This window comes from Melanostigma gelatinosum (genome assembly GCF_949748355.1).
Source record: "Melanostigma gelatinosum genome assembly, chromosome: 17".
NCBI lineage: Eukaryota > Metazoa > Chordata > Actinopteri > Perciformes > Zoarcidae > Melanostigma > Melanostigma gelatinosum.
In genome coordinates, this window is record NC_136650.1 from 8,448,938 (window position 1) to 8,468,629 (window position 19,692).

Below are 19,692 nucleotides of genomic sequence, written 5' to 3' on the forward strand. Positions count from 1 at the left end.
GATAAGACCAGGAGATGAAGAGAAAGGTCTTTTGGTAGGACTGCCACTGGTTGCATCACACTTTAAATACTGTTTGATGTGTGTGTTTGTACAGTGAGTGAGTGTATTTTCAAATGTGTATGTTTGTGTGTGTGTGTGTGTGTGTGTGTGTGTGTGTGTGTGTGTGACAACCGTGGAAAACTAGCTTAAACCCGGTGACAAAGAAGACGTTAAGAAGGATAGTAAGGACTGGTCCGGCCATCGAGGTCAAATAAAAAACAACGACAACAGCAACATCAGCAACAACAATATCAACATTAACATCATCAACAACAACAACATCAACAACAACAAAATCAAACTGAAAAATGAAAACGAAAAGAAAGGAAAACTAAATAAAAACAAAACTCTGGTTCAGAGTGTCTCTTCATCTTTGGTATAAAAATGGCCGTCCATGGGCTGCATTTGATCCACAACTAGGAAAGACTACAGAAATTGTCAACAATTTCCTCTATTGCTTTTGCACTGATTGGTTTAAACCGTAAGCTCCTACTCAATCTACTGTTTGTATTTCACTGCCAGAATTTTTTTAATTTTTTTTTAAAAATTTTTATCATTTTTTTCTTCTTTTTTTCCACCTCATTTTTTTGCAGTGTGACAAGCAAAGCGGGCTAAAAACATCTTTAAGCTCATAAAAAAGGTCAAACGTGGCAGATAAAAAGCACTAATGTCATTGACAGCAACTTTGCCATGTAAAATAATAATAATGATAATAAAAAACAAGTTCAGCATTTGCAACAGACTGCATCCACAATGCAGCATGTTTTCTTATGTTTTAATTTTTTCCTCACTGTGAAAAATCTCTTCAAAGCTTCTTCTCCCCCCCCCGCCCCCCCCCCCCGCCCCCCTCCCCTGCCACAAGTCTTTTTCCCCAACAGACATTTTGTTTTCTTCTGACACTTAGTTACCTCTGACATAATAATTATCAAAGTTTTCTTCTAATGAAGAAAAGAAAAAAAGCTCTTCTCTATTAAATCTGTACAGCTTACGTGATAGATTCTTTTTTCCTCTTTAGAACGACTCCTCCAGTGTCTTGTACCTCCGAGCGGTCCAAGAAACGGATTTCGTTTGCTTATTTTAAATTTTTTTTCTAACCAGACGTCAGACTTAAACTCTGTAAAAAGTTTCTGCTGCCCTTCAAATTAAGGCCATGAAGATTCAAGAAAAAAAAAAAAACACTTTGTTTTTGAATATATCTAGAAAAGTAAAATGTAACACTAGAACATAAAAAAGAGTGAAAAGAAACCGTAGCTTAATATCTGAGGAAGACAATCTCTGTGTATCTCAAACTTGACTCCCGTTTTCTAATTACAAAATAAACTTCATCGCCTACCTGCGCATTCAACCTTTTTTTTCCTTTTCTTTATTTATTATCTTTTGTTTTTTCTTTCTTTTTTGTTTTTATTGGTTGAGAATTTTCTTTGAGAAACTTTTCAAGCTTCAGCCCAGCCCTTCCGGCAGGTTCCCAGACTAAACTATTTCACTTCTTTGCACTGTGCCCAGCAATTTTCCCATCCCCTTCCTCTTTGCACTCTTTGCACTTCTTCTCTCCTTTTTTTCTTTTCTTTTTTTTCGCGTAGGCCAGGTAGGAAATGAAAAAAAGTGTCTCTTTTTCAGTGCCTGGGCAATCTGGAAGCAATCTCTCTTTCTTTTCTCTTTTCCTCACATACACAGTGCAGCCACCTTCTGTCTCAAGGCAACGCTGTCACAGGAACATTCGCTCAGGCCGTCGCTATCTGATGAAAGAGGAGAAAACAGAGCGGGGGAGAGGGAGGGAGAGAGAGAGGGGGGGGCGTTGTAATCAAAGACCAATATCACAAACACAGAAAGGCAACAGAGCACGTTAAACGGATCTGATGGGGTCACAAAAGCAGAAAGTGCTGCCAAAATGACAAGCAAATGACAAACAGCAGCCAGGAATAATTTGAGTCATTTACAACGGCCCCACTGCGTCTCTTAGCGCTCTCATTTTATTTAGCTCAGTACCTCGTGGAGCTTTGCTTCACAGACAAATCTGTCAAAGAGAAATAACTTGCAATTTGACTGCTTTTGTACCCAAAATATATTTTTTATGATTACCAAATACTTCACAGACAGGAAGCCCGTCGATACCAGTTTGATCTACTTCGACGTGTTGGTGACAGAAGTTATGCATTGAAAAAGGAAGGGCAAAGTCTCTGACGAGAAATATATACTGTCTCACACTTTATGCTTAAAACAACAATAATGTGATAAATAATCATCGTAACTGAAAAACAGATGAATAATAATGAATAACTACAGTTAGCGCCTCAGGATCGTATGCCTCCGCCTCCGTCATGTCACAGTTTACATCCATGTCTGTCTAAAATCACTTCATCATTTTATCCTCTTAGACATTTGTGTGAAATTGTCATAATTAGCATCATGGATTTTTGAGTTATGGCCAAATATGTGTTTTGCTTTCAGTTCATCTTTGAGTGCAATTGGATGTTTGTGAGAATAAATAAGCCTCCGGGCGTTCCTGAGATATCGCGTTCACAAGAGTGGACCGGACAGACGGGCACAGTGCCTAAAAACCCCCCGAGAGGAGAGAAGGCCACGTTACAATGGCCGACAGCAAGCCGCACCGCTCCACTGTTTGACTCACTTGGACTGGTATGAGTAAGCAGGAACATGGTCGACAGCACTGTCCACCTGGATTTGTTGCTGCTGGCCAGCCACCTCCTGTGACGAGGGAGCCACTGTCTGGGGGGAGGCGTCCGTCACCACTCCCTGAGGACACGGCACGGAGGGGAATGTGTCAGCTCTGCACTTTAACAAGCATCGCCCTGCAAAGCTCGGCACTTCCTGTTAGAAAAGTACGTGACTGGATCGACTTCTGCTACTGCTCTGCACATGCATGTGCACTACTGCAGGCACCTCTGTCCTGGAGTTGTGAAAGGAGCTTTTTCTTACTTGAATCAAGGGTCTAAGAGTGAAGCCCTCTCCGACAAACCAATAAATAATAATATATAACATAATAAAACCAAAACAGTTTTGACATGACATAAAAGTTAGACCAAATCAAACTGTTGGGGTTATTAACTTCTCAGACTGACAGGTCCATCACTCTGAACTCAGACTGCAGATAAGCCATTTTCATGGAAATGCAAACAGAATAATTGCGGTGACATCTTCCATTTATGACTCGTAAAGGTGCAGCAGTACAAAAAGGCTTCTTAGAATTGTAACACACCACTTAAGTGTGCTCCAGCAATGAAACATATTCATATTAAATAGAAATACTGCAATGTGGTTAAATAAAATGCACGACAAAGAACAGAAGAAACATCACGTTGCTGTGATTTGACACAGGAATGAGTGTATGGGTGTTGAATATGTACGAATAGCAACAAAGATCGGTGACTTCTACATCTATGTTCGGGGTAAAACACGTGTCCAGCATTACCGATCATTGAGTCATCTCAATCACCTTTAACAAGCTCTCAAGGATACCGCGTCCGGCCATACATCAGCCCTCCAGACACTGGCTGGTGCAGCGATGTACGCCCCGCTGCTGGCGCTGGCAGAGAGAGGACGGCGGGGAGGATGGAATAGGTACGAGGCGCCACGGGCTACGCTGCCACTACAAATTTGTCTCCTCCTTCCCACTCCTTCATGAGGAACTTTCAAAAGGACAGGGGAGCTTGGGAGGAGATGGGGGGTATGAGAGAGGAAGGGGGGGGGACGACGACTAATGGGTCTGTCAGAGGAAACTGTCATTGTCAGTGGTTGGTGGGTTAACCAGAGCGCAGTGGCTGACGGATGCGTGTGTGTGTTCCAGCTACCCACCAGCCCTGACTGGCTGTGGAGGAGAGAGAGAGAGAGAGAGAGAGAGAGAGAGAGAGAGAGAGAGAGAGAGAGAGAGAGAGAGAGAGAGAGAGAGAGAAGGGGGGGAGAGAGAGAGAGAGAGAGAGAGAGAGAGAGCACACCGCCGGCACTGTGTCTCACTTCAGCTCCTGTCATCTGATACACGACTGATAGTCCATCTGAATACGGCCGCACTGTCAGCCGCCAGACAGCCGTCGCCGGCTCTCCTCGACCGGCCAGCCTGCTTTCCACGCTCATCATCCCTCAGGCTGGACCGCTCCCAAACCTGCCAGCAGCTCAGACAGCCGCCGAGGAGGTGACAAACTCTGCGCTGCACTTCAAATGTCTTTCCCAAAATACTATAAAACTTCTGTCTCGTCTTGCTTTGCTTGCAGTTTTCACCCTCGTTATTCGCTGGCGGCGCGAGGCCATTTGTTCAGCGGGCAATTTGCGGCAAATGTAATCTGTCTGTTTAATGTCTGTTTTGTTCTGGTGATGTGCTTTGCAATTTTGAAGTGAGCGCTGGTGGGTGTGAGTGAGTGGGCTGTCCGGCGTAATGATGTCCCCCTTTTGGGTAAACCTGGACACGTTTCTGACTGTGAGGAAGTACCGTGTGTGTGTGTGGGTCTTACTTCGACAGGGACGGCTGTTGGAGGCACAGGAGTGTACTGGGGAATGTAGGTCCCTTGCATAGATGCCGCGGCAGCTGCAGCAGTCATGTACTGAAACACAAACACAAGACAAACGCATGTCAAAACCCCTGCACACACACATCACAACACCAAGGTATTACATGGTGCAACACACACATTTCAGACACCAGATATCCAACACTGACATCACAGTTGCCTAAAGGTGTAATTTACTGCAATTATCCCCCTAAAAACCACTGGCAACGTGAGCTTGCTGTGCTCTCAGCATCCTTTGGAGGGCGCTAAAAGAATGTGTGTGCTCTCTCAACAGAGCAGAGCAGAGCAGAGGAGAGTATGCGAGGCAGACGGAGGAGAAGGAGGAGGAAGAGATGTCCAGCTGTTCCACCAAAGACTTCACAGGCAGATAAATGCACGAGGCCACAGCTGAGAAGAAGATAAAACAATAAAACATATCAAAATAAAGCTGAAGGGAATGAAGGGAAGGAGAGAGCGAGAGGACAGAGAAAGCAGGAGGTCTGTTGCCTGTGGCCTATATTCCTTTAGATATGCCTGCCCCGGCTTTTAACTGGCTGCTGGCTCACTCCATGATGGCCATTTTACAGACGTGACACACGTTCAGTTACATGACAGCCACGGGGCTTTCACATGCAACATGAATGAGGACACGGCACTTTGTGTGAGGCTTTTTTTCCGGGATTTGCTGTGAATGTGTGTGTGTGTGTTTGTGTGTGTGTGTGGTGAACGTGCACGCCAGTGTCAATCTGACTTGCCAGAGTGTGTGTGTGTGTGTGCTTCTTTTTAATTAGCGCATGCCTGTGCATAGAAGTTGACTTATCACTGTTTGCCCGTCCAACTGTGTATGTGTATGTACAAGTTGTGCAGCTGGGTGTGGGGAACATACATGTGTGTGTGTGTGTGTGTGTGTGTGTTGGTGTGTGTGCCCGTGTGAGACAGACAAAGACAAAGAGGCTTGGAACGATAATGCTGCAGTACAGCGCCAACCGATGTGATCCCAGATAAAAGCCACCAGGCTGCTTCTCCTCCTCTTCCTGCTGCTTTTCCGGTCCAAGAAAAAAGAAGGGAAAAGAAAAGGGAAGTACAATCCCTTATTCTTTTTTCTCTCTTATTTCTTCCTTCTCCTCTCAATCTGCCTGCCATGCAGTGGTAAAAAAGCGTGGCGGCGGTGTGCAGCGGGAGGCGGTAATGGAGGAGCTGTGCCGGGGCTGCGGAGCCTTTCTTGGCCGTGGGCCCGGCGGTGCTGGTGAAGTGTCATTACCGGCAGCGTTGCTAATGGATCGGGTACGGCTCCACCGCTCACCCCTAATGAGAGCAGCTAAAGGCCATGGACATGGGTGATTAACTCCCCCACTGACGCCGCGCATGGCCAGGAGGATACCCTGGGATGGATGTGAGTGTGCGCTCGCATGCGACTGTTTCGGGGCGACGTGCGCGTGCGAACTTAAGGTTATCGCACCTCCAGGGCTGTCACACTCAGGACGGTGTGAGGCGGCACATCCAGACTTCCTGACACATTACCGCATTACCTCTCCGTGTCATCTCTTCTTCCCTCTCACCTTTCTGTCACTCGCTCTCCCCCTCCCTCCCTCCCTCGCTCTCTCTCAACCTGCTATTGTCTAAAAGGGCCTATCAGGTTGTTGAAGTGACCTTCTCCCTGGTGAATCCAAACCATGCATACCAATTTTCCGCAGGACTTTTTCTCGTCTTCGCCTCTCCTTCCCGTTAACTTATTCAGTCGAGTCACCTGTGAGGGCTGCGCCAAAGCAAATGAAGGGAAGCGGGAGATAATTAGCATTATCAAAATCTCCCTGTCAAAGGCACGGTGTCCATCTGAAATGTTATATTTCTCTGCAGGACTGCAAAAGGAATTTAAATTAGACTCAACAAGGACATTTAACAAGATTCTTCCTTCCACCATAACCATTAGCTAACCTATCTAATGTGGCAGGTTGAGCAGGGCATGCTTCCGCAGTCTGTGGCAAGTCAGGGGGACGTCAAGCTTGGCTCCAGTGAATCGGGTTGCTATGGCGATAAAGATGATTTTTGTGCAATTTCAACTCTTTTAATACTTGCCTGTCCATAGTCAGGGGACAGGTTTGGGCAATATAAAATATCCCTAATTGGCAATAAATGCTGTTCCACTGTCACATCCACACATACCTGTGCGCACACACACACACACACACACACACACCACACACACACACACACACACACACACACCTGCGGCTGGAGCAGATGGCGTGTGCGTATGTTTGATGAACGGGAGGCCTGGATGGTTCCTTAACGAGGCTGGTGTGAGTAGACTCCTTAAGTTTCTGCTCTGCCATCACTCTCCATGATATACAACTGTTAGCACTGTATAAAGTCACACCGCAATGCAGCAGTGGCGGGACGCAAACACGTAGACGTACCAAACCAGAGACCAGATATGAAAGCCCTTCACAGCTTGGCTCTGGCACCACAGCGGTTTGGGCCCTCGGCACCGAATAAGATTGTTTTTTTTTACTTTTAGCTTCAAGAAGAAGAAGAATCTGTGAGGAAGTTCTTCTGGCAAAGGTGGAATGTAGCAAAGCACGTTAGCATGTTTAAGATGTTCAAATGAATCATCCGCCTCTCTGTTGATCCCTCCCTCACATCTATCTCCGTGCTGACATGCTGGTCTGTCGCGTCGGCTGCACGGTGGAGGATAACAGTTGGTCAAGGCAAGAGCATCCAGCTACTCAGTGCGGGTTATTAATGGCAGCGCGGCGTGGGGATGGGCTCTGATGACTATTGATCTGAGCTGCGAGGCTCCATCACAATGGAGCTGCACACCAGCGGCCGTCTGTACCACTTCACCGTGAAAGGCCCTCCATATCTTGGCCCCGAGGCTTTGTTAACATCCTCTCTCACGGAGATGTATTCTGGCAAAATCCGTCCGTCTTGTTTGTGTCATGCATGCACAGAGGGATGCATCAGGCCCGCGTGGGTGACGCGATGCACAGTCCTGCCAATGGTTTCACATTGTTCCACTGATCTACAGCTTTTGTTTGACACATTGTTTGTTAAAAAAAAAAGAAAAGAAGAAGATTGGTGCAGCTTTAAATTGAGTCAAAATACCAGAAGGATCTTTGAAGAAGGATCAAATAGTTCCCGGTCTTTTTTGAATGTTAGTTTTGCTTGAAAAGCCGATTCCTACAAAGCTGCAGTCTTAATTATTCAACTTTTGGATTTCATCAGATAATGACAAGATGATGTGTGAAATAAGTTTCACTAAAATGGTACAATTATTGTTTTGGCTCGACTAGATTGACTGAAATATTCAATAAAATCTAAAATAAATCAAATTTGACACAGGACTAAGACTAAATTATCAAACAGTCAGCAAAATGAAGAACGAAAACATTGGGATGACTTTTCAGCCAGACTAAAACTAGCCTTAAACTTTGAAGGATACAAATTGTGACTAAAACTAAGCATTTCTGTCTGAAGACTAAATCTAAACTCGATGCCAAAATGAACACTGATGATCAGCGCTGCCTAGTTTGACAGTTAGATTGGTGATTGGCAGCTGCCTCAGAGACCTCTCTGCTCTGATTGGTTCTTTGCCTTCGGGCATCGTGGAATCTTGCAAATGCCATCGGGAGCAGGAAAAGGAGGCAGAGGAACCGGGTATTTCATGTGTGTGTCTCCTGTGCTACTGTCAGGCTTTAGTGACAGTTTGATCAAATATGACAAAAAGTTATTTGTATTAAACCTACATAAACTTACCGCTGTTCTTCATGATCAAGATACAGACTTTCAGGCTACGATCCGACTGCACTGCAGAGTCGGGGGCTTGCTGCAGGCTCATGCATTTAATGCACATACAAACTGGGAACATATTCAAATTTAAAAGTTCAGCACGAACGATCAAATTCAGAACATTAAAATTAATTCCAGAGCGGCACAGCTCTCACACCATACTCCTTGGCTGCGAGCCCATTCAAAGCGCATTGTAAATTTTATAAACGCCATAAAAAAAAGTTGTCCCTCTCTTTAACAATTACCTCCAAGGTCCTACAAGGACCTAGCTGCTCAGTGGTACGGGGAATCACCCAGATGTCGACGTGCGTTGCTGTTTTGGATGTGAAGCTACAAAGGAAGGGAGCGCATGCTCGGTCGACTCTCCCCGGGTGAGTCGAGGTTAAACACAGCCATGCACGGTTATGGAGATGTGGAATAACATACTGTACTTAAGACCCCCCCATATAAAACCAAGGGAAACAGCCCAGATAATGGAGGGAAGCGCTTCACACAAATCTGTCTTCCGGGGATGCAGAAGCTGTCAATCACCACTGTCACCATGACAACAGAGACCTGGGTTCTACATGCCATGATAGGAAGAGGATGGAGAGCACAGAGGGAAGGTCACCTCTTGTCATGTCAAACACTATGTCGCTCACGCACAAACGCAGACACTGACACAAGTGTACACACACACACACACACACACGTGCGCGATAAAGCAGGTGCACACCAACGCGTGCACAGCGTCTAACAGGCATGAGCAAACACAAAGCATGACGGATAGACTCCTGCTAAGTGGTGAGAGCAAGGAGATAGTAAATAAATCAGTAACGGAGCGATATGCACCAAACATGGTCGAATAAATCAGCGAGGAGCTTGGATGGCATGTTTATGTGTGCCATCCATAAACAGTGAGCCTGAGGTTCTCTAGCATTCTGTAATAAAGTTGTTCAGGGGAGACAGACACCAAAGTGAGCTCGGTGACTGTGGAGGTTGTGGAAAACAGAATAATTTTTCTGGCGAAGCAGCCGAATTCCAAAGCAGTGACCATCAGGCGACCCAGCCTTTTTAAAAGGCCGAACCCTCTCCGTGCCTATCCTCGGAAAGCTACCGTCACCACACCAGTGTGTCGCAGCTTGGGCGGACCGGGAACATTTGGTGCTTTTCTTGAAGTGGGGAAGAAAGCCACAGCCATACACAAGCGGCCGCAGAGAGTCCTGGAACAGCCAAGAGTATTCTGAGGAGCGGCGGAAGTCCTCATGGGTTGTTGACTCTGGAGACGCTGCTCGTGGCAGGTGCGCGTCGGCGCGAAGGCTAAGCCACGTGACCGGTGGGGGGGGGGGGGCAATCAAAACAACCTCACCACCATGCGTCTGCACTTGAGGAATGTGCTTTAAGAGTATGTGGTGTCCAGTCCAGTTTACTGCACAGATAGTTACAGATGCTGGTTCCTAACCCCTCCTTTAACAGGCTTTCTCGATCAGGCATTATGAAAGGGCTTTTACATCTGGCTTGAGAGTGAGCTTCATAGAAAACATGTCTCAGTTCCCACTCATGATCAAGTGTGGCATGCCGTGTGTGCAGCCCAGCCATAGAGGAGTTATGCTACGCAGCACATCGCCTCGGGAAAGCTAAGCAGGCAGAAAGGGTAAACCAGAAATACAAAAAAAACAGAGAGAGAGAGAGTGCCGTAACCCACTTTCTCCTATAACACAACCCATCAAACATCAGAAGCCATCATCATAGATTAGCCTGTCTCTAATCCTGGCTGTTAGCACAGCTGGGGCCGATTAGGGAGGGGGCATTCCTGACAGAGCCAACAAGGCGTCACAGTCGCTGACAGCTCACCTGGAAACACATGGATAACTGTACAATACAGCACTGTTTCAATCACAATCACACACACGCGCACACACACACACACACACACACACACACACACACCCACACACACACACACACACACACACGCAGAGATCAAACGTAGTGCCGGAGCAAAGCTGCCTGCCTCCGAGGCAGCAGGGTTAGGGCAGGAAGTCAGGCTCCAGAACTGTGCAACACTTCTAAGTCGACTTGATCCTTAAACAGAGGGGAGTTCCTGTTTTAGGGGGCGGCGACTGTAAGCCAGCGTGTGTGTGTGTGTGTGTGTGTGGAATAAAGAAAACTGATGGAGTGGTAGATGTGATGTGCGATTTAGAGAGCGAGTGAGACAGAACGTGTGAGAAAGAAACAGAAATTAGAGGTCGAGAGCGAGGGAGGGGGAGAACAGAGGGTCCTGTCACACCGTTAAACTTCGCAGGAAATCTGCTTACTGTGGCTCAGGGAGGAAACGTGCTCTCTCAGTATCTGGCGGTGAACGCACGCAGTGTGAAACAAATGACACGGCAGCTCCACGGCAGAGCACATGTGGCGACAGCCGAAGAAGGTTTGGCTTTCTTGAAAAGGAAATGTAAAATCCATCTCTTACTCAATGTGTACTTTGTCTTAGACCCCAATGAATAGCGTTCCCCGAAGATTAAAAGGCCTCCGCTTGCTCATTCTGACCCAGACCTACTGTGTCATGGACACCTGCGGATTTGTCTCTCAACGTATAACTCTCTGTCTCGAAGAGCAAATGTAGACTTTTACATGTTGTTTCATTGCTGGACTGGTATGCTGAAACGAAATAGCAGCAAAACCGCGAGCCACAAATCCATTTTAAGCGTTTGAGCATTTTTACTAAGGTAATGCAATATGGTCGTGGCTTTATTGACTCCCAAAACAATGAAACTATGTACATACTATTTCCTGCAATTATTTGGCTTTATCAATCTAATAACACATTATGATGAAACATGGTTAGGGTGCTTTCCATATTAATGGTATTTTACAAAAGACTCTTATAATATTTGCTGTATTATTATTTCACTACATGAACTCAAAATGACCCTTCGCCAAATCCCACCCCTCGAACGCAGACTGGCCAATCGTAGCGGTAGATACTGCTGGATGTGCATGATTATGCTTATTCGCATTCAGTCAGCAAAGCATTAGCCGGCTTATCTTTGTCTGAATGGTTGTGTTCCAGTTGACATTTGGATTGTAGATCTGAAGGTGCTGCACCCGCCCGTTTGTAAATTGGACGTGTACCACCAAAGATTTAATGCTGACAAGTGTCGGTTTGTTGACGCCAAACACCAGATAGGCGGCAACATGAGTAGCGTTAGTCGGTGGCAAGCCGCCAAGGTTCTCCTAATCCGCGAGGGTCGACATTAACGAACTTAAATGTTGTAATATATGTCTCCTTTGCCTCTGTCGAGAGCTTCTCTTTCTGATGATGAACAATTGACCAGATGACTAGACCGGTGGCAGATAATGACAGCTATTGTAGCTACGTGAGCCATCCTTCAAAAGTGTCGCCGTGGCCCTAGAATGCTCTGCCCTGTTTGCACTGAAGCCTGTTTCTCTGCCCTCACCCTGTGTGCGTACTGTAGGTGGGCCGCTCTGCAGCGAGCTAGAACAAGAAACAAGGAACAAGAAATAAACCAAAGGTATTCTAACAAGGACAAAAGTACAGACTTATTGTCATATTAGTTACATCGTCCCTCATAACAGGAAGTATCACCAGTGAAAGATCATCACTCGTTCCCCAGAGGACGTACAAGTAGTAAAAATACACAAGAGTAAAAGCAAAAAGAGTAAAATATAAGTCAGTTATCCGAGCAGATAATAAACAATTCAGTCAGCCTCAGACAAGTACGCTATAATGGGTACCCGTGTTAGCAATAAACTGATCACAGAAAACTAAATGAAACAATCAGCAATAACACAACAGCTGCTCTAATAAAACACGAATAAAAAGAGTGTCTGCAGATAAGACATTTAATGAGTAGAATAAAGAGGCCTGTAAATATTTGCTTGGTCACAGATTGGTGGATGTAAAAATGAAACTGACTGTGGAAAATATTGTAAACATACACATTGTCAACAGTATATAAAATAAATATCAAGATTTTCCCCCGTCCCCAGAGCAGTGTGTCCTCCAAAGCTTACTGCTCTGATCGCACAGGGAGGTTCTCAACTTGGAGGTTCTCTCGTCTGGTTTCTGGCAACAACGGAGCCTTGTGTTCGTGCATTTGTGTTTTTAGTAACGTGCATGGCTCGTTGTAGCACAGCGAGGCGTACTCACGCTTCCTGTAGTGCCCAGGGACAGATGGTTCATCTGCTGGGCGAGAGGGCCCATCATGCTGGCAGGCTGCATGGACATAGTGTGGTCCATGGTTGGCGTGATCACTGCACCCTGGTGGAGACGGGAGAAAAGACGAGGAGAAGGTGAGATGAGAGGACGAGCCGGAGAAAGGAGGAAGATTGTGGATATTCTTTAATCTGATTAGTTTCCACAGAGTGGAAGGAGTCCACATAAAAAAAGAAGGTTTGTATCAGGGTGTATGCCCAAGAGGATAGGGTGTGGTATGGCTTAAAGGAAGGCCAGGCAGGAAGTTGGGGTTAGACAGGATAAGAACAGAGAGAAAGTCAGCAGGAGGACAGGAAGGATCTTCAAAAACATAAAAGCAATAAAAACAGAGGAAGGGGGAAAGGTGGGGCTGAGGCAGGGGTGACACGAGGACAAACGCAGCCAGAGAAGAAGAAGGGAAGCGGGGACAGTGTCAACAAACAGCAACAGAACACAGGGACATTTTCAGGATCAATGCACACTATTGTCTTTCGGTCCATCAAAATAGTCAATACTGCTGTTGATGTATCAACAGTATGGGTTTGTGCGGGTCATTGATTGAAGGGAAAGGATGCCCCCCCCCCCCCCCCCCCGTCTCTCACTCACTCTCTGGCCTCCCCTCCTCTCGGTGTAATGCGCTGCATGTTTTCCCCAACGGGCGGATGAGAACGCGAGAAGCTTCTGTGGATGTGGGCGTGCAGCTCCGGCAGTGTGTGCGCGTGCATGTGCGTGCATGTGCGTGCATGTGCGCACCCCACTGGTGACTCTGTGTGGGCCTATTGGAGAACAAACTGTGCAGACACAGCCTGTCAGAACCGCTCTGCTTGTCTACTCCCTGCATTCACAACACAGTCTGCCAACTCTCTCTCTCTCCCTCCCCCACCCTCCCTCATCTTCTCCCTCTACCACTCAATATGCTAGCTTGTGATCCTTCCCGGAGTTTCACCTCAGCATACAAAGAAAGAGGCTGGGTGAATGCTGAAGATCAGTCGTGGAAGGAGTGTTAAAATTGCACCAGTCTCATTATTACAAAGTGACCATTTACACATCACTAAATTAAAACAGTTTGCTCCACACAAACGAACAGGTGAAAGAGTGGGGCCCTGGGTTTTGCCTCTCGGGCTTTATACAACTGCCTTATCTCACTGAATGTCGGGGCTGCATGAAACCTGAAAGGAATAACTGCAGAACTACTTAGAGCTGAAAAAGGCACTGGCTCATTTGTGTTTGGTTCATTTTTTCCTGATTGCATTTGACTATAATAATAATAATAACAACATGAATATATATAGGAAGTTAAATACAAGAGATTAGTTATTATTACTGAATAGGCAAACTGACAAAACACATGTTAGCTTGCTAATAGATGACGTAATATGACAGATGGCTATGTGACCCAACACTTGATGAAATGTTTAATAATGACGATAACTCAGAGGATTCAACACAATCAAATCACAAAATGATGCTAATTAATGCTAAATCAAGCTAATAACAACTGCACAAATATTACTAATTCTGAAACTCCCAATCTGTTATTGTTGTTATTATTAGTTTTCATATTGTAAACACGTTACATCTCATGCCGAATGTCTTTTAGGTCGATTGAACAGCACGATAGATTTTTACTAGCAGCTCATTTTCACATTACAGAAGTCTTTACTTCAAGGTAACAAGATTAACTCATCTCTTCTCAAGTCTGATGTGGACAATCTCAATATTTCTCCAATTAATGAATAAATAAAAAATCTGTAGTTGCCTGGTAGTTCACCAGTGTGATGGACGGGAGAAGTAAAGGAGAGGGGAAACGAGGAGACAGCGTGAGGACAGGAGAAGGATGATTAAGGTGAGAGCCGATGGAGGTCACGAGGAAGACGGGAGCCAGAAGAGACGGACGGGGGAGACGGAGGACAGAGAATTGGAGAGAAAGGCTGAGGGACACACAGGGGGGGAGAGCGAGAGAGCCGCCAAAGAGAGAGAAAGTGGAAGAGAGGAGGCGAGGAGGAGAGAAGGAAAGAGAAAGAGAGGAGCGAGAGGGAAGCAGCAGGAGCTGTGGGCTACCTGTTACCGATTCAGCCTCTGACAATGCCTTAATCATGGGAAAGGGAGAGCAACGGAAAGGCTTAATTCACAGACGTGTCAGGGAGAGTTAAGCCGATTTGTGATTTCGATTTTTTGTTTGTGAGACTGAGTGTCTGTGAGAGAGGGGTTTTTAGTGTGTGTGTGTGTGTGTGTGTGTGTGAGCGGCGCGTGTCTGTCCAGAGCTAGACTAGAGAGGAGAGAAAATGAGAAGGAGACTGACACAAATAGAACAATATATGTTTTGGATTTGCCCGCTGCGTGAAAGAGAAAGACAGAGAAAGCTAATGGATGCTACAGACGCATCTCAAATGCATGACATGTTTACAGATCTCCTCGATGTATGCACTGTTTTTTGGTGTGCGAGTGAAATGTGTGCGCGTCCGAGAAAAACCCATCTCGCTAACGATGGGATTGATCGTGCTCCGGACAGGAGACGGATGATATCAGCCCCCCTGGTTGTTAAATACGTTGATCTACGCTCAGCGGCCAGAGACAATATACAGTAAATAAGAAATCTTGAAAAAAAACAAAAAAAACCAGTGTTTTTTAACGACCACTCATTACGAGTAAATAGCAGCACTCAGACTGATGGAGCCCTGATCGGTATCAGCTGATATTCATGGCTAAGCCTTTAGAGTTGCTGATCAGAAATAACAGCTGTAAAATAGGTAAGGCGATACATAAATGTCACACAGATAGTGTTTATACTGCCTGATCCATTACGGTTAAAGATTGAAGACGCAGTCAGGTATAGGCAGCATGTTTGGGGCTATCAAGCTTAAGGAACTGAGTATTTGTTTTCTTGCTGCAACAGAATTGGATCCAATTTTGTGAACGCTGACATGAGAAATTGTCTTTATTTTATTTTCCAGCTATGTGACCGAAAGAGAGTCATTTTTTCAATCTGCTCTGTCAAGAAGGCAGTGACAGATTTTGAAATAAAGAACAAAATTGCTCATTTTTGGAGAGCGTAACAGAGTGTTACAAAACGTCAAGAAGCTCCCTTCAAAGTAAATAGACTACAATCTTCACAAAACAAAACAAGCGTCGATGGAGTCACCGCAACATCGAGAGGTCCTTGAACACGCACCCACAACTGGCCGCCCCAAAAATATTACGCAGTCTGCTGCAGCAGAATGGGGGCTTAGCCGTGGACAGACACAGAGGGGCACGCTCAGTCACGGACGCACAAACCGATTGCATGACAATATCGCAGAGATAATAGAACTTTTTAAACAAAGCTACAATTACTTTACGTGATTGTGGGCCCCGATGTTTCACTGCTGGCAAGAATACATCTGTACTGTTCAGCCATCGCACGCAAAATCACTAATAGCTTGGTAAGAAGTAAGAACGGGGCATGAACGGTGAACAGTTTGCAAAGTACAAGTGCTTTCTGACAGGTAACATGTGAAAGTTGGACACAAAAAAAAAAGAAAAAGACACATTCAAAGCCTGAAGAGCGTCAAAACAATGGCCGAGGCTGTGTTCCACTCAAACAAAGCTTGTGTTGTTCCCATGAAAGAGGACCTGCATTTGACTCAACACATTCCTCGCTGTATTTGACAGTTGGCTTCTCCATGTGACGTGTCGGTGGTTTGGATACGATGCTGGTAGTCTGTTCTGTGTCGAGGTAAAATGTGACACGCAAACACCGCGGGATACTCAGGAGGTGCTGCGCTCCACGCCGCAGGGTTCGAGTAATTCTGCTAAAGCTTCAGTACTGCGTAGACATTTCTCCGTCTCCAGTGAAACGTGCAGACACAGACGCAGCTTGTTCCCTCAGTCGTTATTGGTCTGGAAAGCTTGGTGTTACAGAACATCTGCTGATGATTGACTGGTAACTATAGACAGTATATGGAATGCCAGGGACCGCTAACACTAGAAGCCTGCCCACCTGAAGGGAATATCTTGTAGGTACAGAAACTGGATCCATAGAAGCCACAAAATGACACAAGTTACTGGATAGTGTGTGTGTGCGTTGTTATTTATTATCTCTGCCCGGCATGAATGTAAGAGGAGAGTTTGCGTTTGGTCGTGTGTGTGTGCGTGCATCTGTCTGTCTGTCCATGGCTAGTCTTGCACACTACTGACCAATCAGTCTAATATTCTTTTTTGTGCTCATTTATGACTGAATGCTCGAGGACCTTATGTGGTTGCGGTGATTCACACTTTTTGAAAAACACATTATAGTGAGAAAGGGAGACGGTGGTAGTGGTAGTAAAGGTACAGGTTGCCCGTGAATAAACACTGCAAACACACTCAATATCAAAGAAGTTCCCTTGACATGCTGCTAGGAGAAAGTGGAGGGAGAGTCTGTGGGATTAGCCGACTGTGGGTTGTATTGGTTCAATCAAACATTACAGCAGTGCTCGTTGCAGACACACCCGTCTGAGATCTGCTCTCTGCTGAGTCCTTTCAAGTCTTGTTTTGTTTTGGTGCTCTAATAAGCCTAACAATAGCCCCCCATGACTTTTGTCTCACCTCCCTCGACTGTGACCACAGTGATCAGATACCCTCAGGCACCTTTCTATTCAGGAAAGCCCAAAAAAGGGGAGCCAGCATCCTGGGTCTTTCACTGCATGAATCCCTCCTCGGGGCTAACAGACTGCCAGCTGTTTACCAACACAGTCTGTCTACAAGACACAACGTGCCAGGGACTAAGGCAGGAAGGTGAAGTGCTCATTTTACCCAACTGAAGGAGCAGAGAAACAGTCGTGCACACTGATGAATAGCAATGCATGAAGCCACACAGGTTGACATTGATGCAGATTGCGGCTTATTGTTCATGTTCAAATTCTTTTTTTTACGGTTTTGAAAAGCTTAATTGCAGACCCCACAGGAACCTACAGGGAACTATGACAATGAAGCAGCCGAGGGGCCGCAACAATGCATGTTAACAGATTAGCATGTGGAACCAGGTAGCGATGAAGGATGTCTCACCTCTGGCAAAGATGTTTATCTACTGTGTTACTATTAGTCCTCCACAATGAAATGACAACAAGAGGGACGATGGATCAATCTCCAGACACGTATTGATTCATTTCGTCTGCCAATCACGTGCAATATCTCAGAGGATGCAGATTGAATTACAATTAAATGTTTTACGCCAGAAAATCTTCTTTTTCCAGTCACAGCAGTGAGGTGGTGTAGGCTACAAATACAGGTCAAAACATGAGGACATGTGTTTCTGATTGGCTGTGATTGAGATCGTTCATAGCAATGCTGTTGCCTTGTTGTGCACACATTATTTCAGTCCCTATTACTTCTGTTAATGACTATAAAATAAGGATATGACTATAAAATGACTATAAAAAAGAGGATATTTGGATGGATTTGTACTGTGTGTGTGTGTGTGTGTGTGGGCATTTGCGTGCGTAAGAGAGGATAAAGACGCTGGATGAAGCATGTAACAGTATTTGTCATGTCTTCATGGGAGGTCCATTCCTCTCCACGCTCGGATCAACCCTTCTCTGACTGCCTTTTGGAAACAAATGGATCATTTCACACTCAAGGCTCGCTCCAGAATATTTACAAAAGCAAAAAAAAAAAGAAAAGAAAAGATTAGAAATCCAATTTTTTTAAATACAGCGAGCTAGTAAAGCCTGTCCACCAAAGCAAATCAGCTTCTGTCTCAAAATGTGTTTCTGCTGCTATCGCAACATTTTTCAAGGTAATATCAAAAAGCTTATAGCGAAAATGCAGCCGCTCAATCTCTCTCTGTCAGTCACCCCGTGGCACTGCAACAATATCTCTCTTTTATGAATGCAACTTTAACCCTGGACAGACGATTTTTTTTCCGCTTGCACCGGCACAGTAGCTGCCGTTGTACTCTGAGAGGGCATTAGAGGAGAGAGAGACGGGGGAGGTTGAAGAGAGAGAGAGAGAGAGAGGCAGGAGGGATTGAATGAGACAAAAACAGGAAGAAATAAGAGGGAGATGTATAGAAAGAAGTAGAGAGGGAATGAGGATGGGAGAGAGGGATGAAAAGATAAAGAGAGGAGAGGAAGAGCAGCGAGAGCAGCTCAAGGACGACTGTAGCCCCGTCTCCAATTCTGCCTCGCCAGTCAAATCCGTGAGACCAACATGATGTTCCCTCTCTCTGAATCCGCGGAACGTTTCACGTGTCAAGCGGGGAGATGGGTATCACACAGAGCACCGACTCGCCCCCATCCGATGAGGGCAGATAGTTACGGTTCACTTCTAAGAGGCCCAGCAAGTGGCTATTCGAAGCCGGAGCAGGGAGAACTGTCCGGGGTGCAATCGAGATGAATTCAATAACTCACCTTCAGTATGTAAGGGCCAAAGCACTTGTAAATACATACTTGAAGCACATACAGTCCACAGTAAGGAAAAGGGGGGAAATAAGGATGGATAAGTCACGGGAAAAGACAGTAATGCTGCACTTGGCTGGCACTGCAGCTACTCCGGCACTCTTTGGCAGAGGGAAGTGGATTCTAGGGTCTGCGTGCGTGACTAACGATCTCTACGTAAGTGAGATTTACCATTAAGAATATGTTTCTGCACTTAAACATCATGTGTGTTTAGAGCAGCGGTGCATCTGTGGGCATGTGCGGATTTGGTTGCTCAGTTTTATCCTCTTCTGCAAGGTCCGCTGACCAAATAACAGATTGCAAAAGGCAAGCGGTCATGCTGTTTGGACATTCCACGCCTACACTGCCAAACGGAGCACAGCATTCGACGATCTGAGAGAGGGAAGACAAGTAATGACCAGAGTGGAACAAGAAAAAAAGAACGACGCCTGGACGAACATGCTGCCGTCCACTTTTAAAAAGTTCTCCAAAGTTCCACGGCCAGCGCATTCTGCCCATTGATTGGGGATAAACACTGCTCTCTCCTCACTCTCTCTGACTTCCTGCTACCGAAGTGCCGGCTCCTCTTCGGTGATGAAGTTCAGTTTTGTGCGAATGGACATGTCAAACTTAATTTCGTCGGATCGAAAATAAACACAGTCGCCGAAGCGGTACAAGCTGCAATGTTCTCTGTTTACTGTGCGGTAAGCAAACTCTTGGTCAACTTGTTCTCAACTTCAACATACATTGATTTACTGCCATTCAATACATC

At 45.7% G+C, this 19,692-nt stretch overlaps 1 protein-coding gene across 2 annotated transcripts in view; it reads right to left on the reverse strand.

Annotated features, from left to right (window-relative positions):
* Nucleotides 1-914: 914 nt before the first annotated feature.
* Nucleotides 915-19,692, reverse strand: part of LOC306791530 (RNA-binding motif, single-stranded-interacting protein 3) — a 176,708-nt gene continuing 157,930 nt past the window's right edge. The window contains exons 11-14 of one of the 2 annotated variants that reach the window (XM_079288305.1): nt 12,481-12,591; nt 4,503-4,592; nt 2,669-2,793; nt 915-1,771 (exon numbers count right to left, since the gene is read on the reverse strand). In XM_079288305.1, the coding sequence (XP_079144431.1) occupies nt 1,702-1,771; nt 2,669-2,793; nt 4,503-4,592; nt 12,481-12,591 (396 nt within the window). In that variant the 3' untranslated portion in view covers nt 915-1,701. Of the gene's footprint in view, nt 1,776-2,668; nt 2,794-4,502; nt 4,593-12,480; nt 12,592-19,692 lie in introns of both variants that reach the window. The other variant, XM_079288304.1, reaches the window with a different exon arrangement.